This window comes from Aythya ferina (genome assembly GCF_964211825.1).
Source record: "Aythya ferina genome assembly, chromosome: 5".
Classification (NCBI taxonomy): domain Eukaryota; kingdom Metazoa; phylum Chordata; class Aves; order Anseriformes; family Anatidae; genus Aythya; species Aythya ferina.
The window spans coordinates 30,999,531-31,025,165 of NC_140301.1; the positions used below are offsets into that span (position 1 = coordinate 30,999,531).

The 25,635-nt window shown below is 34.3% G+C and overlaps 1 protein-coding gene across 3 annotated transcripts in view; it reads left to right on the top strand.

The window, feature by feature from the left end:
- The window catches only part of TTBK2 (tau tubulin kinase 2), an 84,701-nt gene that overhangs the window by 35,159 nt on the left and 23,907 nt on the right, over positions 1 to 25,635 (top strand). For all 3 annotated transcript variants that reach the window (XM_084519503.1, XM_084519505.1, XM_084519504.1), the window contains exons 7-13: positions 14,721 to 14,786; positions 15,352 to 15,444; positions 16,448 to 16,573; positions 18,305 to 18,462; positions 20,160 to 20,376; positions 21,805 to 22,016; positions 22,559 to 23,162. In XM_084519503.1, coding sequence (XP_084375629.1) covers positions 14,721 to 14,786; positions 15,352 to 15,444; positions 16,448 to 16,573; positions 18,305 to 18,462; positions 20,160 to 20,376; positions 21,805 to 22,016; positions 22,559 to 23,162 — 1,476 coding nt within the window. The remainder of the gene's footprint in view (positions 1 to 14,720; positions 14,787 to 15,351; positions 15,445 to 16,447; positions 16,574 to 18,304; positions 18,463 to 20,159; positions 20,377 to 21,804; positions 22,017 to 22,558; positions 23,163 to 25,635) is intronic.

Sequence of the window (25,635 nt, forward strand, 5' to 3'; positions counted from 1 at the left end):
GAATCCTTGAACTTCCATGACAAGTATTCTAAAAGAAAACTTGTTCTGCTAAGAAGATAAGCTTTGGAAACTCTAGTATCAGGTTTTAGTCCGTTTTGTAGCTTTGTATGTCACCCAACATTAAGGAATTCCTTGTGGCCATAAGTCCTTTTGTTCAGATCAGAAACATTTGTTGCGCAGTAAGACAAAATAGACAAACACAGTTTAAATCAGGAAAGTTTGACAGTATTTCCATCCAGAAATCACTAGCCAGCACTGCACTGACTAACATGTAAACCCTTCAGTTGTTCTACATTTTTAGTGCTTGCTGTATTTTTCATTACATTGGGGTGTCATATGTAGGCTGTTTACAGAATTGAGGAATGAGCAGTTTTTTAGTCCATTTCACTGTTTTATTCTGCAAATCCGTGGGATTTGCAATAGCATGATTTTCATTTTTGGATTAGATTACCTAAAACGACCTTCATTTGGTTTCCAGCAGCAGATGACAGTATGACTGACTTTTTGAAGGGAAAAATATGACTTGAAGGAGATCTGTTGTGCTGTTTATCAACCAAGAATATTATGGAATCTAAGGATTTACTCCTTTAACTCTTAACATCTTCTTTATTCTCACTTTTTTTATCCATCCAACCCCCTTTTTCTAGAATAGTGCAGAACAGTCACAAAGCTTAAGCTTTTGAAGTCAGTAGACAGTGGTTTCCATATGCACTACTGCTACATAGTGTGCTGATTTCACATATCTGAAGGACAAATGCTTTACATAAGGTATCTGTTTCCCTTCTTAATTATCAGTTAGCTTTTCCAGAGACCTATCAAAGATATTTTGCTTGGGTCATTCATTCCATCTATCCTAAGGTTTCAGTGCAAAGGATGCCATGGCATTAAAATAAGAGGTGCTCCACCAGTTTCTAAAATTAGGAATAAATTGCTATAAACGTGGAACGCCCACAGGCAGTGGCTAAAAAGAAAAGTCAAGTCTCTAGTATAGTCTGTTCTAAACTGTAAAAAAACCTATATAAACAAGTTGCACATACACCATTTTCCTCTACAACTATGCAATTGTTTTCAGTGGCTTGAGTCCTGGCTCTTTGCCCATGTTATTTCTGTTTGCCTGGATTGTATTTTAATTACATATACTTTTGAGATATGTGTGTAGCTGGGATTCGGATGAAGAATATGGAAATTCAGGAAGTAATCTATGTGTCTATAGGCTTCTGAAACAAAATTTTTCATGGTGGGAACAGTACTATGATGCAGGTATTTTGGGTAGATGCAGGATGAAATGCTAGAATGTAGGTTAATAAAGCAGGGGCTGATGGGAGGAGCCTTGTCTGGTTACTGAAAAGATCAGAAGAGAAAAAAATGTGTGTGTGTGTGCGGGGGGGGCAGAACAAGAACTGCTGGAGATGATGTAGCCTATCAAGGAAGGAGTGAAAAGGGGTGTAGGGGAATAAATTGCTAGAGAAAGAGAGGAAACCAAAAACTGAATTAGTAGTATACATAAGAATTGATTACTGCAGAGCAGGGTAATTACAATTTAATTGTGGGAAGACTCTCTTACCATCAGGCAAATACATTTAACAGGATGCAAATTTAGCATGTTTATGAAAAATCATAGTCTACTGTTTATTGCTTTTGAGGGTGTTCTCAGGGCTGGTATTTTTTGCCACCATTTTGTTTCCTGTTTTCTTAATGGTAGCTAAAATTTCAATTTTAATTTCAGTAATTTTTAATTTAATTTAATTAATTATTTTATAATTAATCATTATATATTATATAACATATAATTATATCACACATTATATATCACATTATACATAATTATATATTATATACTTAATAATTATTTAATTATTAATTGATAATTTAATTTTTAATTTTAGTAATTTTAAGCACCTGTTTTTTCTTGTGACAATGAGTAAATGATTCTTTCTGAATATAAACTGAACTTCATACAGACTTCAGTTTACATGTCTCTATTTACACGGTGATAATGGAAAGTGAAGGTGTCAGCTGTGGTGCAGAAATAGAAAACCTTGAGAGAAAAAATCTGAAGGACAATCTGAATCTGAACTTGCCTTCTTAACATCTTTGAGCAACAGCAAGTGTTCTCTGAGGTACTATTAAAATTAATATGAAGAAAACAAAACAAGAACAAAAAGAAATAACTAATCTTTGCTCTTAGACAGATTAACCTTTCTCATATTGAGCACTTAAGAATGAATTTACGAGTTCATAATTCTTTTAAGATCTATAAATTCAACCATCATATATTATCACAGATCTGATTTTTATGTTCTTTTATTTATGCAGACCATAGCTTACAAATAACTCAAAATAAACTGCATTCATTTAACAAAGAAGAGGATGTAACAGGCATGCAAGCAGAGTTGAAAAATCTAGGGGAAAACAATTTGAAAAATATCCACGACAAAGAGGTGTTTAGGATAAAACCTTTTCATCTCAAGCATCTGTGTTTTGTCTTCTCAGTATACATCTTACTGACTGGCAGCATACTACTTACATACAAGCAAAGTATACCTTCTATCTCTGTATTTAACTGAATTACAATAGCCTTGCATAACAACTCCCAAATCTTCATAAAGTAGAACATAAAACAAAACAAACACCCACAAAACTAGAGGATAACATATACAAGCAATGTATACCTTCTATCTTTTGTGTTTAACTGAGTAACTCTTCCTTTGGCCTAAAAAGCCTATTTATTGAAAATATAAGACCTCCATGGGCAAAACAGGTGATCTGTAAGGTCCCTTTCAACCCAAACTATTCTATGATTATATGAAAAAAAGTGTTGAAAGTGGTCCACAGACAATATCAGCTAAAACTGGTAATGTTTTCTTTATTTGCCCCAGTGACATTGATGATTTAGAGTTTGTGTAAGTAACTACTCCTGGGTAATAGCTTGACTGCATGCATTTATAATAAATAAGAGACTATACACCTGAAGTTGTTCAAGAATAGTTATTGAACTTTGTATTAGAGTGAAAGTTCAGATTAAATTGAGAAACACACCTGCATGCACACACATACACACTATTGGATATAAAGAATAGGCAGTCAACTCATGTGAATTGTAAAATCTATCAGATTTCAGTTTTATTTAAAGAGCAAGAAAATACATGTACATATCTTCAGCAGTCCTTGCTACATAGATACATAGTCCTTAATCTACATAGATTAAAGCAAAACTCAAGAACAACTGGGACATGTTTTAAGTACTAAATGGCAGTGGATTGTAAGGAAAATATATTAACTAATACAAAAAAGTTCCAGGGAGCTTTTTCAGTTGATAGTACTCCATATTAAGCATATAATAAATGGCTAAAATATGTTAACTGGTCTAAAGGACCATTCTTCCCAAACCTGACTGAAACTGTTGAAAGCCAGATGCTTCAGGGTAATGGTCCGTGTTATTTTGTTAAATGTACTGTTCAGCCATTGTTTCATCCTATCAATAAGCATTTTGTTGCTGGCATTTACCTGATGCTATCTTTTCCCACTAATGTTGTCTTTCAGTCTCTAACAGTACATTCATTATACAGCCATGTATAATGTCAGTTGAAGATTGCATGTTTCATATTTATTTTTCCTCTTAAAGTCTTCATATTTTCCTCAGTTCTACTGCCCATCTTTAACACGTGTTGTCACTTTAATTTGCAATAAACTTTTGAGTTTTTCTCCACTTCATTTTAAGTTAATGTTGTTAGAAAATCATATTACTTTCTCACTGGGACTTCCCTAAGTTTCATATGCATGCCTTCTCCCTTCTGATAAAATTTTCAGTAATCTCTTGGTTATTTCCTTATCATTTAGTGCAACTTCTTCTGTTTTAGCCTCCTCTTCTCCCTGCCATTCTGCTGTGAGCAGGGGTTACTGGAGTCATGTCTCACTAATAATTGCACTGATGTATGGTAAGGCTGTTGTTATCCAGGCTGCAAGTGACAAAGGTGACAATTAAGTGTTTCTGCAGTTGTAGGTGCTATGGCATTACACATGATATTACAAGGAGGAATTTGAACATTAAGATAATCCTATTTTATCCTTCCAATTTTACTCTTTTCCTAGCTTGTTCATGAAAAGCACAAGAACTTGAATAGCTTTGTGTGTATTGTTGAGCATGGAGGCAGCCTGTGGAATTGAGCATGAGCTACGTAGCCCTTCAGGCCTGATTCTCTGGGGTTTTCCAGTGCTGCCACAGAGCTGATTTGCTCAGGCTCAGCAAAGGTTCTGTTCATTACTGTTCATGTACCTGACTAATAATACCATTACCCACTCCTCCTTACTGTCATAGAAATATTCAACTTGTAGGAAGAATGATGGAAGAAACAAACTTTGTTAATAAGATCCTATCTGTATAATAGTCCTCCGAGGCTTTTATAAATGGATATACTTCAGAGTAGTCCCTTTATAAGTTTTCCATCTGAGTGAATAAGCCATTAGCTCAAAACATTTTTTTTTTTTTTTTTTGAGCAGAGAGGTGATAAATTTCCTCCTCAGCATTTGCATGAGAGCTGTCTATGATGAGCGGGACTCATCAGCATTAATGGTCACAATGCAAAGATCTACTGCGCATGTTAAAATTTGGCTTGAAAATTTCCCAGAATTAAATGTTCATAAGTGGGCAATCCTAAAACCAGAACTCTCATTAGGTAGTTCTCTATTGTTTGTATAACAAAGATGGAAATTAATGTGAAGAAGGCATTGAAAACAGCAAAGCAATGTCAGGCATGAAAATGGTTGCACAGCTTACAGTGGTTTCTCCCTACTCAGTTCTTTAAACCTGTCTGCCAAATGCTTCTGTGGGTTCCTTTTATTCTTGACAGATTTCCCCTTATTCTCTCTCATGTCTGTGAATTAGATTTCATGAAATAGAGGAGTGGAGTGTATGAGGTATCAGGAAGTGCAAGGCAAAAACAGGAGGTGAAGGTGGGGGGAAAAAGGTGACTGAGAATGAATACGATTTTCCTGCCTCATTCCCTGTCTACTACAGAAGTGAAGATAGCAGCTGCTGAAACAAAGAACAATAAATATTTGGTAATAATCTCAGAGGTGTCATGTAAATGCCTCAATGAACTTTAAAAATAGAAGTAGTTTGATTTTACTCGTGTGATACTTTGAGTGGGCTAACTAACCTGGGAAGATCACTATGCTCTAACAGGACTGAAAGTTGTATGCGTCTCTGTAGCATCATGCTGAGTCAGCTGCTTCTTGAAACATTTTCTAGAAATAGTTCTAATCTATATCAAAGGAGGAAGAAGACATAGCAAGGAAGTGGGATGTAATGCAGCAAAGCTAAATTACATCCAGTTTTCATTGTTGCATGTTTATAGAGGAGTTTGAAATCATGGAATGAATTAGTTGGCAGGTTGCAGGTATCTTAACCCATGTAGTTTGAAATCAGCCTTCTTACAGCCATCTCTATTCACTGCTCTTCAGCACTTCTTAGGAAGATTCAGAGCTGAGGCTCTAAAACATTAGAAATACGTAATAGCTTTGTACGGAACTCTGATCATCAGCAGACCTTTTTGCAAAGGGAGTCCTGGTGTGCTGTTTGAATAGCACAGTACAATTATTTCATCATTCAATTCCTCGGTCTGTGTCTCCTGGATACCAAGGATGTGTGTTTTCAGTGTATTGGGAAACAATGGTAGCTCAAATTCAAAGGATAACTTGTTTATTGATATAGGCAATATGCAGATACTAAGTCAGTCGTGAATCTTGTACCTTTGCTTTATTTGCTTAGTGAATAATTATTTGACCTGTTTTTCGGGTAGCTGTTTTCTTTAAAGCTGTTACTGAAATATTTTCTAACTTCTTCAATTTTTATATATCTAACAAAAATCCTTCCAGAAAATGTGACGTTCTGAGACAGCAATTGCTTTATTTTATTAAATATCAGAATGTCGTAACCTTCTGGTTTGTTTTGCAGTTTCTTATCTGCAATCTTTGCAGTATTAGGATGCAGAATTAGAACTAGACATCTGCCTTCTCATTAAGGCCATGACTGGAGATGAGCAGCCATGAGAAAACAATGCTACAATTATTTATTTAAAACTAAACATTTACTTTGTATAGTCTTTTCTAGGATTTTAGATATACATTATACCTTTTGAGACAGGGCCAAAGCCCACTACTGTTATTAAACTCCAATAACATAAAAATAATTTTATTTGTAAAATGTATTTTTAATAAGATTTTTACCTTATAATTTAATGTAAATTAATTGTAATTTATGTGAAGAATATATTTAGGAAGTTGGATGGGTAAACCGTTTTGGAAAAAACATATAGCAGAAAAGCATAGAGCAAAGAAGAGGTGACAAAATAGAGGAAAATTTAAAATCTGTAGTGTATAAATCTTGATTTCTTGGAATATTGTTGTATCGATTGCGTGTCTCTACAGCAATTAGCAAAAATCTGTTCAGCACAAATAAAAATAAAAGAGCAATAGAGATTTACGTGATGTATTTCAGCTGCCAAATAGAATGCGGTAAGCTTCTGAAAATAGAGTTAACATTTTGTTACTGTAGAACGAATGAAATGTTAAAAGAACAAATAATTAAAAGTACACTTTTGGATTTTCTTCACTAAATCTGCATCAGTCAGGCTACATTATATAGATTTTTGGAAGTAGATGAGGTTTGCAAGATTTGCTTCTAAAGTTTGATCTAATCATTTAATAGCTGAGAACTACTTAAAAATTAACTACTTTAAAGAAAAGTTTTGTTTCAGTAAAATGGAGATCTAAGAGTCCAAGATGAATTATTACAGCTTTATATCTTCTTTATAGCTCAGTTCAGTTTATAATTCAGTTCTGTAGCAAAGGAATTATTACATAAAACCAGAGCCACTGAAAGCAAAGCATTCTATTATTCTATGAAAGATGTGAACATATAGCTTCTTTTTTAATATCCTATACATACTCCTTAATTTTTTTACTCCTCGTGTCATCTAAGCCAATAAAGACCTAGAGTCTAATTCATATATATATATTTTTTTCTTTTAGCTCAGGAGAAATGGATAAAGATTTAGATTTGTATGTCAAAATGTCCTACATGGAAATATTTTCTAATAGTCATTTGCTGGAGAGACTAAGCCAAGAGGCTTTTTTTTTTTTTTTTTTTTTTCCCCTATAAGGAGGAATCTGCATGAGTTGGAAGAATCATGACCTTAGTCATTTGAGGCTTCATGTCTGAATTAGTGATAACTTGACAGGGAAGACAAGGGTTTAGTTTGGAGAGTTTTGTGCAGACATTGCTTTTTGTATAGAAGACATTAAAGCAACTATTAGATTGTTAAGTTTCAAAAGTTTTTGAAGTAATGCATCAGATAAAGCTGTGTTGTACCAACCAGCGTAACACTATTTATTATGTCTGTCTGCCATAACCTCCTTCAAGGACATATAGAAAGATTATTTAAGGCACAATCTTATAATATAAATATATATATATATATATGCATTTCTAGCATCCACTGAACATGATCCTTGCGAGTTTGATTGTATTACTGACAAAGAAGAAATGAAGGAAATCAGCTTTAGCCAGCCAGCTGGTGTTGAGTGTGATAGTACAATGTGAAAAAGGCAGGCAGTGAGTTAATGTAAAAAAAAAAAAAAGTGGAAAAAAAAAGAGTACTATGAATCAAATTAAAGGGTGACACAAATAGATTGAATATATGAATTTCATGCAGTGTGATATTATTTTGTAACATCTCTATGGAATATTCTTGCAGTAATTAAATAAAATGAGAGCTTTAAGAAAACCAGGTATAGGTATTGCCATGAGAGGGAGACTCTTTGTGATATGGTGTTTGGAATTTTTTGGGGGTGAAAAATAAATAGAGCACACAATCTATTAATATCCTGCCCAAAGGAAAAGTTTGATGAATAGTTGAGATATGAAAAAGATTTAATTCTCATAATACAATGCTCTGTAATTTTTGGTATATATTGTGTTTTTTTTTTTTTTTTTTTTTTCTTTCTTTCTTTCCTGTAATGTGCGGAACACTGATAACATATCCAAGCAATCGAAACAATTTAAATTAGAAATTCAGGTGTGTTGTATATCGTATATCTGTTCTTTATTCTGACGTAGCAGTTCCTTTATTTCTATAGAATGGATAGGTGCTCAGGGCAGTGTGCTACAATATTCCCTATAAGATTTTATTTGGTATTATATTTGTAAAAAAAAACAAACAAAAACAAACAAGTTATTCCATAAATGGTGACATTTACTACCTTCCTATGGTTTTGTATTGTACTTCCCATATGTCTTCCAAATTTTAGTATTTTCATCTCCATACTACATCCAACCTTTCTGACCAGGATCACAATAGTTCATCCTTGCAGTTTCAGGGCTAGGCACATGCTAATGTTCCCCCTAAAATGTGTGCTGATTCACCAGCTGAGTGTTGTCTGTTGAGGGAGGTGGATGTGAGCCATTTCTGTTGACTTTAACTGTCTGTATCACAATACTAATTTAAGTTCTGTCTCTAATTACCAATTTTCATTAAACTTGAAGGAACTGAAAGTTTTTGAGAGCTGTCATATTTGCTTGAAATTAAACGCTATTATAGTGGAAAGACAGATGGTTTCTAAAATTTGGTCAGTAAAATTTGTTTCACGGTGAAAGGAAAAGCAAACCAAAATGAAAAAATAATTTCTAGTTTCTAATGCTTTCTGAGCTATGGATTAACTTCTTTGCTGAGTTAAGAAAAAATATTTTGAATAGTTTAAAAAGAAAACAAGGAATGTCTTTTTTTTTTTTTTTACTATAAATATCAGTTTCTCATCCTTAGTTTAGCAGTCTTGAAATAAGTCTACTACTGGATTCATGAAACTTTATAATGTGTGGTATTATCATTGTAAATACTAAATATAATAAGTACAAAGCAATGGAAAATTAATTTCTGAGTTCTCCAGTCTGCTAAGAACATGGGACTTCTGATAATGCAGAAAGACCATAACATTTTTGCTTGTGGAAATTAAGTAAAACAATATTTCTGCTGTCTGGAGAAATTCTCTGCCAATGCATTAGCTAGCTAAAGTAACTAGTCTTTCTCTTAGAATAATCTCTGCTCCAGCTCCTGTTATAAGAGGAAGAAGAGAGATCAGACAAGGCAAAGCAAACACGCACATGGCAGATATGTTCTGTGGAATTTTTCACTGGAGTAAATTCAGGCTTGTGACACATACTGTAGGTTGTTAACACCTCCAGCCCACCAAACTTCTTGTCTGATCGTGAATCAGCTTCGAAAGCATTGCTGTTTTCAGCCAGTGCATCACATTGCCTAAGCAAACACTCCAGATTGAAAACTGAGCAGCTCAGAAACTGGTTTGTGCATCAAATATCTCTCTCTTGGAGGCAGTGATGCTCTTTATAGCACAATCAGTTGGTGCTAAATTTTGATTTGTCACCACATGTCTGTTAGAATCCACAATAACATAATTTAATTGTACTTTTAGATGTTAGCTCAGCTTGTTACCCAGCTTCTGCTGGAACTGGGTAGCGCAGAATCAGACAGCTACAACCAGTTTTTGGAAATCACAGCTTCTGTTTATGTAGAACTGAGTCCAAGTAGTGTATTCTACTGACAGTAGGAGATGGTTTGATAATGACTTCTCAATGCAATTATTCTGGTACTAGTGACCTACGTGCTTTTTATAAAGAGCTGAAAATGTGGCTTTGAAGAGCTGTATATACAGTGATAACTAATAGTGATGTACAATATATTGTAAAGGCAAATTTCAACCGACTGATCTTTCCTTACTGAGGTGATCCCTGAATGTTTCATTTACTTTAAATGTGTGCTAACGCATGCTAGACATTGAATGAATTTGCAAATCCTATAGCCACAAAAAGGAGGGTTGGGAATGCAAATTGTTGAAGCCATTTGGTGTAAAGAAAGGTAAATCCTGGAATTATATTCCCATTGGGTGGAAAAAAAAAAAAAAAAGATTAGGAGATTGACTTTTTTAAGGGAGAAGAAAGGAGGATTCAAAGGGAAGCAAAGCGGCTGCTTCTCTACCCCTATTAGCTTTAGAATTCGGCTTTAGAGGCAGTGTTGAGAAGGTGATACTCACTGCTTGAGCTGGTTTCTCAATCTAAAAATCTAAAGATGCTTAACTAGTAACAGTCGTTGCCTGGCTGGTGGGAAGAACCTTGGTGTTTGACAGATATAATATATGAAAGTCATTATAGTTTTATTTTTTCATGTTTATTATCTAGTTTCTATGATTTTAGTTAAAAGCTAGCTTTTGCTCTATGTAATCTTTTCAACATTACCCAGAGCAAAAGGCCCAGAGCATTTCTCTAGAGTTACTGAACTGAGTTAAAGAAGTATGATTTTCTTCTTCCACAGACCCTCCATAGACCCAGCAGTTGTGGACAGGTTTGTAAGGTTAGTGTCTCCCATCAATCTGCAAACCACTGTGCTTAGAGGCAATAACTCACTTTTCTAGGGATTCATAATTTCCTGCATGTAGTTTATGATACTTCCGTATGTTTCCAGGGTGTGGCAACCTTCAAAGAAAACTGATGTTACATTAAAAAGTACCTTTACATGTAGCAAAATTATTCTTAGTCAGTGGACCTGCATCATAGGCATGTATTTTCAAAATAGTTTAAGTCGCATTTGAAGAATTTAGTGATAGTAATCAAATCTCAGAGAGCTCTGACTTCCAGATCACTGCCTGAGCAGTTCACCAGAAACCCTTTTTTATATGAACTGATCCAAACAGATATGCTTTTATAGAAGATTTGCAAAGTATAGAAGATTTGCAAAGTATCTCACTGTTGCTTTTTGTGTCAGATATTTTGTGAGATATTTTGTGTCAAATACATTACCAGTATGAAATAAATGTATCCTTCTTAGAAATTATATTCCTTATTCTAATAAAGATCTAACTCATGTGATCCATATACCCATTACCACTAGTTTAGTTCCTGGGATTTGGGGTGAAATTTTGTAGGGATTCTTTATTTTTTTTCTACAGAAAGTGTGACTGCAGAATCTAAAGACTCTTCCCTATTTTCCCAGTTGTCCATATGCCAATTTGAGATTTGCTTGATTCAAAAGCTTTCTTACTCTATTTGAAGGAAAAAAAAAAACACAAACACATAATAACAATAGTTGCCATAAATAAATAGAAATGAATGGAAGCTAAATAAAGCTGTTAAATTATGGGAGAACTGAAGAATAAAATTTGTTACTGGGTGTACTGAATCTTCTGAGAACTGTTAATGGATCCCTGCCATTGAGGCAGCACCTGGATGTGATGGTTGGTCCTCGTATCTATCACTGATAAGAAAACAAAACAAAACTACATTTCAAGTAAAAAAAAAAAAAAAAAAAAAGACAAGAAGGAGTTAATTGTTTCATTTTTCCTAGAAGGGAACATAATGTGATCCATTTTAATCAAGGGAATTCATGGATGTATTGAAATGTAGATTTCACTGTATCTTTACTACAAATGCCTTCTGTATCTGTATGTTCTAAAAATGCCCTAGATTTTGTTGGTTGTCTAAATAGGTCACCTTTAATGACCAATAAAATTGGACTTACTAAGCTTTTTTTTTTTCCTCCCTCAAAAAGTAAATGTACTTTGCTCTAAGAAAGCTCATTTGCTGTGGTGGCAGGTTTCTTAGATAAGGGATCTAGAAGATGAGATTATAAACAATGCTTCTGCAAGACTAACTTGTTTTCAGTTGGTGGCACATGAGCTCAGATACGAAAAAAAGAGACATCTAAAAAAAATTAACATGATCAGTAATAGCAGAGAGACAGTTTATTTGAAAAACTCAGTGAATCATTCAGGGAGTTTCTATTACTGCCTGTAATGTTTTTCTGTGTGAAATGTAAGGTGCATGAAGAGCTCTGCAACAGTTTCAGAGGTTTTGCAAATGCTCAGCAGTCTATAAACTCTATGCTGAATTGGGCAAACATGACTTGGGCTACTAGAACCATCATTTATGTTAGTCACACAATATAATTAATTTATTGTTGTTGCATGCCCTTGTAATATCACTATTCTGTAGTAGTCAGCTGCATTACTAAAAGGTTATTTCATTGTTTCTTAAAATGTAGCACAGTTACATATACTCTTAGATCAGATTTATACTACTACACTCTAAGGCAGTATCTCTTCAGATTGAAAAAGGATTTAGATATCCTCAAAGAAGTAAAGAATCCAGAATTCATTTCATGATAAACTGATATGTAGAAAGACCATTTATGCATTTTTTTTCCTGCCAGGTGATTCTGAGATAATTGAAAACATTGGAACTCTCTCTTCCTAGGGCATATAATTTTATGGGTGTATCTAAGAATGGCAGTGACTTTAACATTCAAAAGCAATTGAGTTGATACACAATGAAATCCTTCCTATAGACTTATCTGCAAGATAGCGATGGAATAGGTCAGAGTATCAGTTTCTGTAAACTGAATGGAGTCATTTAGATTCCACATGCCAGTCCTTATTCTTTTTTATTTCCTTATCAGGCAACTGTTTTTTTTCTTGTGATTGTCAAGTAGAAATTGTCGCTATAAGAATATAGGCTTTAGTTCCATCCTACTATTCATCTTTTTCGTTATTCTTAGAAGAATAGAAATACTTAGCTTGGTAATAGTGAATATAGTCCTTTCTTTTTACATTCACATCAGAGGTTGAAGACAGTATGTGTATGGTTTCATCTTCTGAAATTTTATCCTCTTGGGATTTACTGCATTTGTATTTATAAGTGTTTTAAAGTTATACTCTTGGTGCCCTTCTAAAGAAATGCTGTTCCTCAAGCTCTTTGGAAATGTACCCCTGTGTTCTGATGGGCTTGGCAGTGATGCTGTATTATTCACATTTGGATGACTTCTGATCTTCAGAACTATTGGGAAGGAGGTTTTTTTTTTTTTTTTTTTTTTCCAAAAATGACTTTATTTTATCCTGAAATTTGGCAGTACCACAAAACATTTTGAGCTATTCTGTTTATTATTACACTGTGCCATGAAGTTTCTGCAACTGCAGTGTTATGCTTTGTTTCTGGGTAATGTTCGGGGTGGAATGTGATGTACTCACAGGATTTAAGATAGCAACTCAATTGTCTGTCTTGCCTGGACACAAAATGTGTTCCAAGCAGCATTTAAACTTAATAAGAATGCGTGAAATCTGTGATAAATCTATATACAGAGCATTGTCTGAGAACCTGTTCATCTTAAAAATATACTAGAAAATGCTCTCCTCCTTACTGACACTGATTCAGCTCTCGATGTACTTTTATTTTTTTTGTAAAAGACATTGATAATACAGGCTGTTGAATCCTTTTAAAACACCTTGCTGCATAATCTTGTTGGATTTAATTGATAGGGTTACTGACAGTAATGGCAGCTGCTGGCATACTTAAATGACAGCTGTCAGTGTTGCTTGTCTTGGTGGAAAAGACATTATACCTATACTGTGGGGAAAGACTGAAGGCTTTTTTTTTTTTTAATAGGGTAATTGTTTTATATTGTGATTATCTTCATGTGTGTATCAAACCAGATTTTTCAATGTATTGTGCATTTCAATGTATTTCAATGTAACGTGCATTTTTTTTAATATCTGAAGAATTATTATGGGTCTGGGTTGGACAGACAGATCACTGATACCCTCTTTAAGTATAAGTCAGAGGCGAGGAACAATTTAAGTTTCTTGCGTTCAGTGTTAGAGGAGACAAAAAGAATTATTCATTGGGAAGAGACAAAAAGAATTATTCATTGGGAAGAAAAGAGTACAAAAGAAAGCAAATAACAGTTCTGGCAGGTCTCTCTGGTATATATGGAATGACTGGTCACAGAGGGCAGAAAGGATTGGTTATCTGTCTTAGGCAAAGTAATAACATTTCTTTTTGATTTTTTTTTAAAATATGTATTATTATTATTGGTCATATAGTTCTTTTTGTAACATTTTACTTGAAGGAGAGAAGGCTGGAAAAATATATTCTGTGCTTATAAAACAGCAATTGACTTACATGTATACAATACTTAGCATGTTAGGGAAGAAAAGCTGGTATTTGGAAACTAGAAAAGAAAGAAATATTTTTAACTGATGCCAGTAGTGCAACCCTTGTCATTTATTTTCTAGCCTCAGCTTTCCATGCTGTGGCTGAGAGACGTACCTGTGGCTTTACTTGCTCTTGGAATTTCTCAAGAAGTGTTTGGTTTGCCGATTCAGAAAATAATTTGTGAAAATTTTGCCAGCACATTTTGATTAATATCTGGTTGTCTGCTTGTGCCATTTCATATTGGTGCATTTGAGCAAACTGGAAATAATTATTATGTTTAAGATCCTGTCAGAACTTTAAACCTTAGACTTCTACTAGTTAAAACCAAGAAACATTTCATTATTGGAGAAAAAAGAAGAATAGTTCTGGCATACAGGGTTAGTTTTGTTTGTTTATTTTTTGAAGGATGAGGTAAACAGGACCTGATGCTTCTGGAGAATGAAAACTGACATAAATAGATGGTTTAAGAAACTACAACATATGTTGCTTTCTGATGCATACGTAGATTTCCATTGATAACTTGTAGAAATAAAATAAATTGAAATAAAACAAAGTCTTAAAATAATATTTGTTGTGGCTCCATAGCCACTCTGTAGATGCCTAGTAAAATAATCAGAGGATTTATTTCTAACAAAATCTTTTTATTTTTTTTATTCTTTGACAGCCACGAGCTGTCGCTGGTTTTCGAGGAACAGTACGATATGCATCCATCAATGCTCATAGAAACAGAGTGAGTATCTGAATCTGTATCATGTCTGAAATTTGTATCATGTAGCTGAAAGCAAAAAATGTATTTGCTATTGATTTTGGGTTTTGTATTCTTGAATGTCTTTCGTAGAAATTTATACATCTAAATTTTGGGACAGGATAATAAAATTTACAGTAGTTGAGAGTAAAAATGTTCTTCTTGTAGAAATGAGTGATTTTAAGGATTACCTTTGTTCAACAGCCTTGCAAGTTAATAAATCACAAGGTGTAATTACTGAGTTTTGTAAAATACATCATCTTTACTACGTTTCCTTAATATCAAACAGCTCTTCTGGTATAGATATTGGCAAGGCTATTTTAACACACTTCAACTTTTGCTTTTTTCTCTGTGTCTTTTATGGAAATTCATTTGTCTTTCATACTTGAAATAGGTGCCCAAATTTAATTATAAGAATTTGTTTTACAGTCGTGATTATATTAATTTTCATGTATAGCAATGTAAGTATCCACAGCAGTGCAGTATCTATCTTCACTTTTGTGTTATAGGTATTTGTAAGCTGCATTAAAATAATATTTCTTTTTCACAGGAAATGGGCCGGCATGATGACCTCTGGTCCCTGTTTTACATGTTGGTGGAGTTTGTGGTTGGGCAACTGCCTTGGAGAAAAATAAAAGATAAGGTAAACGTGGAAGTAAAACTGAAGAGCATGATGAGTATTTACTTCTGTACTGCAAGCAAATGCTATAATAGATTCCACTAAGAATCACTGGTTCATTAATTTTAACATTACGTTTTCTGGTGTTTTCTAGTATTACTTCTCATTCCTAATGTCAAGGTATAAAATGCAATCAAGTTTTATGAACTGTTTTAGTGGGAAAGTATAGTGTTCTTCTGGTTTTAAAATGTTTTAAAAAGCAAAAGTAAGTGTATACATACCACTTACTTTGTAGGTCTGTTTTCACTTGAGTGTTTTTTGAGTTCAGCTGTGGGACACTGAACATTTCTTATCTATTTTGATTATTTGTGAAATAGACATTTCTTATTTGCTGGTGAACAAAAGTTAATCAGTCAACGTGCAGTAGTGCTTTTAGGCACGTATCATAGGTGAAGTATACAAAGAAAACAGTATCTGATTAGCCTATTATTATTATTATTATTTTCAGCTTCTTTTGAAATTATACTAAAACAAGGTTACTTGTAGTTTATGCATTAATAGATGACAATGTGGTGTATAAGTTGCTTCTCTTTTTGTTGGTTTTGATGTACTCATCTTACACAAAGCAAGATTTACTAATCTTCCACAGCGTACTGTGATGACCAAATATACACCAAAAAGTTACTGGACTTCGGATATTTTAATCTTTAAAACATGCTCTTTAGAAGGGTTGGAGTGTCTAATGATAGTCTTCGGTGTCAGACAGCATTCAAACGCAGAAGGAAAGTAAATGGCTTTTCATATTCAATTTGAAGTTCATATGTTATTTTTTGCATATGTACTAACAGTGATGATAGAATCTCTCATCTTGCTATGTGTTGAAGAACTGCCTTCCTCAGTACTGTTCAGTGCAATATATGTACCCATCTTCCTGGTCAGTATTGCGTTGAATGGCTCTGGGATGCAATGTGAGTATGTTGTAGCACAGAATTAAGGTGCTAATATTTGTTGTGTTATTTGCTCCTAGGAGCAAGTGGGCTCCATTAAAGAGAGGTATGAGCACAGACTTATGTTGAAACATCTTCCTCAAGAATTCAATGTCTTTCTGGACCACATTTCTAATTTAGATTACTTTACAAAACCCGATTACCAGGTAAATATTTTTTACGATTTTATATCTCAGATTTTAAATAGCAGAATTGTATGCTGTTTTGTCTTCAATTTCCTTTGATTTCTTTGTGTAGTCTTGATAGTGATTATGGATTGTTCCACCACAACATTATTTTAATGACCATCTAGTACCATGGAAATTTTACAGTTCAAAGAAGTCGTTTTTTCCCCTTTTGGGAACAGTAAGTTTTCTAAAAATTATTGTCAGTTGTTTTGCAGTCAGCAACCTGTTAGGGTTGGATGCTATGCTGGTATTATTCTAGGCTCCATTAAGTGCTCCTTAAGTTACATTGATGAAATTGTTTTCTCAGTGATAGTCAGGCAGTTTTCCAAAATCTTGAACTCAGCACCCACAATATATACAGCTGGAGCACAACATGCAACCATGATGCCTTTTTTCATGCTGAAGTATTGCCTGCAGAGATCACTAGAAAACTAAATAGTGATTTTTCTTTTTTGAAAAGAGTATTGCCTGCTGAAATGGACAGCCTTAGTTCAGTGATAAAGTTGTGGGTGCTGAGAGAACACGCTGTAGAATATGTGCTTTTATTCACTCAGAGTTGACCTGTGTTTTAACAAAAAATAAACCTCAAAATTTCACTCTGATCTATGTAAGTATGTAAAAAGCAGCATTTGTATTTGCATCATATCAGAAGTTGTATGAAAGATTTAAAGAAGAATTATCTCAAAAATTACTTCAGAGAGAGTGCTGAAGGTGTAAAGGAAGAGTAAAGGAGAATGGGACAGAGTGAATTATGGCTTTGTGTGGTTCAATATGTTTTTAGAACTGACTAAGATAGATAGCATTTTGAGGGTTCTTGAAAGTAAGGATAAAATGGATACAATCATTTTGTGCAAGAAAAATGATCTAAACTTCCTATCATTTAAAGTTGCTATAAGATACATATTTTTAAAGAAAGACAGAGAAGACAAATTTGCAGCAGCATTCATTGGAAGAAAGAATGAAAACCAGTTTTAGCTTTTAGAAAAAAAAAAAGGTAAAAAAGTATGATTTTTTGAAATGTTAAGAAGTAAGACATGATGTGATATAGACACAGCCTTCCCCACCAATGAATGGAACAAGACAAAGTTTTTCCAGAGCAAGAGGAATATAGATGCAATTTCCTTCTTTCTCGTGGACACAAGTTGGTCTACCTGATTTTTCATAGCATAAAATCTGAGGGTAAATCTTCCAGTCTGAAGTTTCTGTGGGACGGTTGTCAGCATTAGATATCGTATATGATACATGGTTCTAAATGACATAAATATATATATTAATGAATCAGTATCATTCCATGTATACTCCTGATTCATTTCCTTGTTTTTAATGGTGTAGCCGAATATATTCTTTCATTCTTGTCTGTTGTAGAGCCATTGGATGCTGCCTTGCAGCAACTGAGTCATGTTTGCGTGTGTGTGTTTCTGCCTTTTTTGCCTCTTTTCTGCTGGAAACACAGGGTTTATTTGTTTGCTTGTTTGCTTAAAAAAAAAAAAACAACAACAACAACTAACAACACAAGTTTGCATATCTAGTTTTTGAAATATTGGAGAATGAGAAATGAAAAACATAAATTACTGTGTCCTTTTCTTAGAAAATTGTTGTCAGTTGAAATCATGAAGAATAGGCATGCTAAATTATTACTGGAAGATATTTCTAAATTGCTTGTTCTCAGTGACAAAAATGAAGCTTATTAACTTTTTCCTTCATTTTTAGCTTCTCATGTCTGTGTTTGACAACAGTATGAAAACATTTGGGGTTATTGAAAGTGACCCTTTTGACTGGGAGAAGAGTGGAACTGATGGTTCTCTGACAACAACAACAACTTCAACCACACCTCAGTTACACACTCGTCTTACTCCAGCTGCAATTGGGTATGTATGCACATTGTCTGTGGTCACTAAAAAAGCAGTCACAGAGTGCCACAGGAAAGTTATTATTATTTTTTTTTTCTGTTGGATGCTGAATAAAAAGAGGACTGTGCACATTTGAATAATCTCCATTTTTCAGGTTCCTGTTTATACTATCCTGAAATATCAGCACGGTAGTTTGAAATTTAAAGCATTAAAAAATGGTAGCGCAGGAAATTATAGGTAAATTTGCTAGTCGATCCTTTGCTAAATCATATTTTCTAAAATTAAATGATGTATACAAAGTTTAACTGTGGGAACCCATTGTCTTCTGCAAGCCTTGAATGGGCTATTACCTGCAATTTCCTTGTAACTCTGAAAAATGAGTGGATCGTTACAGGAAATTTGGAAATAGATTTTCCAAATGTATGTTTTTCATATGACATTTAATATGGTCTTTGAGAACTGTGATTAAGTAAATTGGATGAGATATAATGCTTAATAAAACACAAACTCATCTCGGGGTATTGGAGAACTTAAACGTTGTTTATGGATGAGGAGGAAGAGTTTGTGCCTGTTTTAGGTGTTGGGTAGATCTAGTTTTATCTAAGACTCACAGAGATCATGGTGTGGGGGTTTTGACAGCATGGTGAGGCTAAGAAGTGCCAGAATTTCATGTAGAAATTTAATCTCTTTGTTTTTTTGTAAATGTGCACTTATAAAAAGTTATTTGAATAGCATCATTAGAACCCATAGAGTATTGACTGGGCTATGGTTAAAATTGCACTATTTTGAGAGGGAATGTATTACTTTCATATATACATATGAAGTATGTGCATGTGTAAGATATTTTCAGACTTTACTAATACCTTTATTTTTATTTGAAGAGTCGTGAGTTTGTCAAACTGTGTTTAAACTTGCAATCCAATCCAAAGGTAGATCTCCTCTTAATAAAAAGAGAAACTGGAGAAAACAAGTAGAAAGATCAGACTATAGAAAATAGCATTTGCTAGCATTTGTTTTTCATCAAGAAAAAGCCAGGTACTATAGTTTCTAAAATGATAAAACTGATTAACCACATTTTATATACTATCATCCATTCATTGTATTTCTGTGCAGTATAAGAAGTAAGACATCACAACTCTGTAAAAACAGCCCAGGATATTTATCAATCAAAGAGCCTTTTTGATTTTAGGAGTACAACCTATATGAAGGTCTTCATAGACCATTCCTATTCCAGAAAATATTAAGAGGAGAAAATTATTTCCAGTTACTATAATTTGTTATATGCTGATACTGTGATTGATTAATTTCATTCTAAAAAATAAAAACATTTTTGACCGAACAGTGTTTATTAATTGTTTTCATCCAACAACAGAAGAAAACAGTATTTATCCAGTACTTCATAATAGATATGATCTCTAACAAATTTACTCCAGAAATTGCTTTGAAAACATACAGGAAGTAGTCTTTAAGTGATTATTTGTTGGTTTATTCCTTTTGTTGTGTGCCTAAATTAAAGAAACAGAAATTGTGAAACCTCAGAATTAGCTTTTTTTGTATTGAATGAATTACAAAGTTTAGTTTCCTAAAGAGGCCTGCTTTTGCTTGTAAATTATTTTTTACCTTTTATTTTAATAGGATGGAAAATCATTTAAAGGAGCACATTAGAATCTCAAAATTTTCACCTTTCCAATATTTTTTTCTTACTACTTCTGTAGAATTGCCAATGCAACTCCTATCCCAGGAGACTTGCTGCGAGAAAACACAGATGAAGTGTTCCCTGATGAACAGCTTAGTGATGGAGAGAATGGTATTCCAATTGGTGTCTCACCAGAGAAACTACCGGGGTCCCCTGGCCATCAACGTCCTCAGGAAAAAGATGTTTGGGAAGAAATGGATGCAAACAGAAACAAAATAAAATTGGGGATTTGTAAGGTATTTACAAATCTGTATTGTAACGATCTTCAGTTTCCTGTCCTTATGATGCACATAAGATGTAATTAATACTGCAGCTATGCTAGTATGAATCTAAGAAAACAAGATTTATGGCAGATTTATAGCCATCATATTCATTTACACGTGATCTCAATTTTTTCTCTCTGAGTGAAACCAAAGCAGATTTTTTGCATTTTGTATGCGTAAAAATTAGATACAGAATATACAAAAACCAGTTTAATGTTATTCTTCAATTGACAAATTAAGATTAATTGTGATTAGTAGTATCCATTTAATTCGTATGTTGTTTTTGTCTCCATAAGATATGATACCTTCCTACTGATTCAAAGAGATTCATGGCCTAATCTTCTGGAGAGAATGTTGTTTAAGTTTGAAAAGTGATCCTTTGAGAAGTGGTTCCTGTCTCTCTTGTTCAGAATCACAACATATTTGCAGACACAGTCACTACACTTCACATTCAGAGAATGTAGCCCTTTTTCTTGATTATAAAAATATTTTGAATAGCTAAAGATAGATGTGTTACTGAAAAGTTTTTTAGGTAGCTGTCTAGTTTTAAGGCAGTTATTTCCTGTTTGCTAGAAAAAAATGTACTGTGTAAGAGAGTATGACACAGGTGCCTATTTTCAAAAGTGATTAACTTGTTTATATTTTATTTTATTTTATTTTATTTTATTTTATTTTATTTTATTTTATTTTATTTTATTTTATTTTATTTTATTTTATTTTATTTTACTTTATTTTACTTTATTTTACTTTATTTTTACCAAAGAGGGAGAAAGCAGATTGCTCTGGTTTAAACGAATACAATTTTTATTAGTTGCACCTGCTGAAAATAAAGATGATCATGAATTCCTAGCTCTAGATTGTGCTAGTTACTATACAAGATAGAACGCAGTTGGAAAAATAGTAATTCTAAGTCATAAAAATACCTAGTAGATTTAGTGTAGTGTATAAGAGTGTTATATGCTCCAGAAAATCATAAAGCCAGCTTGGAAACTAACTTTTCTGTAGTAAGAGCTCTTGGCTCCAATGCAGACTCCAACGCTACTAAGTGACTGGCTTCAGACTACTACTGAGGAAAATTTTTGAGACAGATATGAAAAAGCAGTGTATATTTAAGTACAGTACCGAGTTTTTGAGACTCCTGTTCTCAGACCTACACAGAGCTACTGTATTACTAGTAGTATGTTACTAGGCACTTTTTATCTTTGGTAGGTATGTGCTGAAGTAAACTACCTTAAACATGACCTAAACTACCTTAAACAAGACATAGACTTTAGGAACTTTCCAAATACAAATTGGCTTACCAGTGGATAAAAACTTGGATGGTATTCACCATACAATACTGTGTCTTCCTCTGTTTTGCCATTTCTAGTGAGTTACATTTTTACTTTACTTTCTGCACAGGCTGCCACAGAGGAGGAAAACAGCCATGGACCAGTGAATGGAATGCTTAATGCACCGAGTCTCGGTTCTCCAATTCGTGTCCGCTCAGAGACTACCCAGCCAGACAGAGATGTCCCATTAGTTCGAAAGTTGCGCTCAATTCACAGCTTTGAACTGGAGAAGCGTCTGACATTGGAGTCAAAGCCAGACACAGATAAATTTCTTGAGACCTGGTAAAGAGATTATTTCTATTTTATTTTTATGCTTGGATCTTTTCAGAATATGTAGTTAAGATAATCTCATCTTTCCTCTATTACTGTATCAATTAACAGTACTGTGAAAACCAAAAACAGTTTGCTGAGTAGTGCTTATGCAAGCTTATGAGTAGTGCTTATGCAAGCTACAGCAAACGGTATTCAGTATGTTCATAATATTGCTCAATTAATGGATTTTGCCACTAGGCTTCTGCTTTATTTAAGAAAAAAAACACAATGCTAGTCTACAGCTAAAGTCAGACTTATACTCTGGAGATTTTTTTAATTTCAGGCCCTAATGGTGTAATGCTGGTGGTTTTTTATGTTTTTCTTTACTGGGACAGTACAACACATCCTAAATAAGAATCATGACATCAGGTGCTCAGTAGAGCTACTTTATATGAGATGAGAAAGACAGCTTGCAAGAAATTTTTATATAGATCTAGTTTTCCTCTACTGAAGATAATCAAATGTAGCTTACATCATTCGTAACTAATTCAGATATTATTTATTTTCTTAAGTTTGGAGAAGATGCAGAAAGGCTTGAATGCTGCGGCAGAGACTGCGGTTGCTGCTGTTCCTCCTGTTTCTCAGAAAACACCCAATCCTGCTCCTGTGACTGCACGTGTGGACCATGTTTGGCACTATGATGAAGAATACCTTCCAGACGCTTCAAAGCCTGTGTCAGCTAGTTCTCCAGAACATGCTGATGGTGTTGTTAGCAGTGGATTTGTAGCTGTCAACTTAAGCTCCTGCAGGCAGGAGGTTGATTCTAAAGAATGGGTGATAATAGATAAGGAACGGGACTTGCAGGATTTCAGGACAAATGAGGCTTTAGGGCACAAAACAACTGGAAGTCCCTCAGATGAAGAGCCAGAGGTACTACAAGTTCTAGAGGATTCCCCTCGAGAAGAGCAGCCCAGACAGGGTGGTTGGGCAGGAAACAGTGTCCATGCCAAGAACCAAACCTCAGGGGTGGAGTTTGTTCTAGCCATGGAGTGTCATCCTGCTGCTTCCGAACAGCTTACAGATAAATTGGAACTTCTGACCGGAGCTGCTGGACAGCTTCTTGCAGCCACCCCTACAAGTCCTATGGAAGCTCAAGCAGAAGGAGCGCTCACTCCGGTAAGAGAAACAGTCACTGTTTTTATTAAATCTCTATTAGAAATTCTATATGAGGAGATAATAACTTATTATGAAAGTTACAGCCAACTCAGTAGAAAAAGAGAATTCTGACAGGCTACTTGCTGATTATAAGGTGCGGAGTATCTGCTACGGTGAAAATAAGCTAGTCAATGTAATTAACTATAGCTGTACAATAAAACTTCAAATGCACTTATGTTCTCATAGGAGATGCAAGATACTATATTTCACACAAGATTATATTTTGATGTCATACATTGTGAATTTTCTAGATTACAGATTCATTTTGTGTTTTTCAAATTAGAGAACAGTGTTGAACAGCAAGATTTTTGACACTTTAATTCAAAATACCAGTTGCACGAGAATTTTTGGTATGTTAGAAACTTGTGAAGATGAAAAGTTAATATAAATTGCTCGTTTGTTTTCAAAGTTTCAATTTCTATACTTGAATGCTAGTTTTAGTGAAAAAACAAAAACAAAAACAAAAAAGAACACACACAATCAACAGAAGGAGCAACATGTAATCCTGTAGAAAATACAAATTATCAGATGCTTTTATGTCTAAAACCGTTAAAAGCCAGCTTGCAATTTTGTATATAAATGTAGTATCTCACTGTATACAAACTTGGCTCATTTGGGGGAAATGGCTACCTTACTTAAATCTGAAAGCAGAGGTGATGGAAATGAATAGTACATGACAACAGTTAAATTAATGGACAATAGGATTATCTGGAAAGGTAGCAAATACTGTGCAGAAAGAAAATACAAATTGTTTGGTTGATTTATAAACTGGAAACAGAGTGTGTCTATCCAATGTGTCTATTCTGACTGTGATTGCAGTTTGTGGTACTCTTTCATCTAATTCATTAGCCCTTGAATTAAAGCCAAAGCCCAGCAGAATATGTTGGGTGTCTTCTGTTGATGGTATTCCACTTCACAGAAAAAATAGCTAAATATTTCTTGAGGTTGGTACTGGAAGCTGCTTTTATAGGTGAGTGTCCTAGTTGCTTTATAGAGAGACATTCATATATATGTGGCTTCACGTAGTAGTTCTCTCTATTGCAGAATCCTGGTGACCTTAGGAAGCTGTTTCAGAGAGTCCTTTTACTTCTTCCTCAAAGCGTTTGCCCACCTGAAACTGTTCTTTGAATGTGATTCTTGTTCATGGACTTTGAGATGACTGAAAGATTGTCTGCCAAAAGTTTTGTTTCCAGCAGAGCTTTACCTAAACAAGCAGATTCCTTTAGTTGTCAAGTATTTGTAAGTTGCAAATGGTAGCTGAACTCTCTAGTATATCATCTGCTCAAGAAGTGAGCCAAATTATGTGAAAGATCATATTCTCCTCAAAGATCTATACTTAGTGTTTGGAGGTAGCATGAAAGGCCATTAAACTCAGGCAGAACAGACTTCCCTAATATTCAAAATATTTGTTATGTGAGGTTTAAAAGTTGCTATGGATTTTTTTTAAACACTTTTGTTGTTGAACTAGTCTTATCTGTATTATATAATAGAAATCCATCTGACATCCCCTACAGAAGTAAAGCATATTAATGGTAAGTCGTGATAAATTTCATGTGATGCTATATTTTTTCTGTAATAGCATCGATTTTTTTTTTCTTTACCACACACAAAAATGTCTACCACTAATCTCCTGGGGCTCAAAGAGACTGTGCTCTGCCTGCTGGTTGGTTTTATTAGCACTCCTGATGTATAACTGCTGCGAAAGCCATAATATTTAGAGAAGAGAGTTTCCTTTGAATAGATACAAAGATAACTTGTACAGATACCGCCAACCCTTAATAAAGCCTGATAGGCCCAGAAAAATTTATACTTCTCATACTGCATGGTTTGGTTCTTCAGATGCTTCTTAACATTGGACCACAGAACAGTTAGATCAGACTGGGGAGCAGAGTCAAAGTTACTTGATATCAGTGTGAAATGCCTAAGATGATATGATTTCAACAATAAAAATGCTTGGAAAGACTTTGCGCAAGTTGCATAGTGAGGTTAGTTATAGAATCATAGAATCAGGAATTGGAATGATTGTTCTAAGATCATTTAGCCTTTTACCTAGTACCAACCAGTTCACCAGTAAACCATGCTACTAAGTTCTACGTCTACACATCTCTTGAAGACCTCCAGGGGTGGTGACTCAATCACTTCCCTGGGCAGCCTATTGCAGTTCTGCACAATCCTTTCAGTAAAGAAATTTCTCCTAACATCCAACCTAAACCTCCCCTGGTGCCACTTAATGCCCTAAGTGTTTACAAAACTGTAACAACCTTAACTACAATCAAATGGTTTTGTTCTTTCGTAGTTTTGTCTAGGTAGTACCTTCCTGACAAACAAGACAAATAATGAGCAAAGGGTTGCGTTTCACTTTCCTGCTGATTTTAATTATATTGCATCTGTTACTAAGAGCAAGCCTGGATCCAAGTGTGTAAGTTTGGGACCA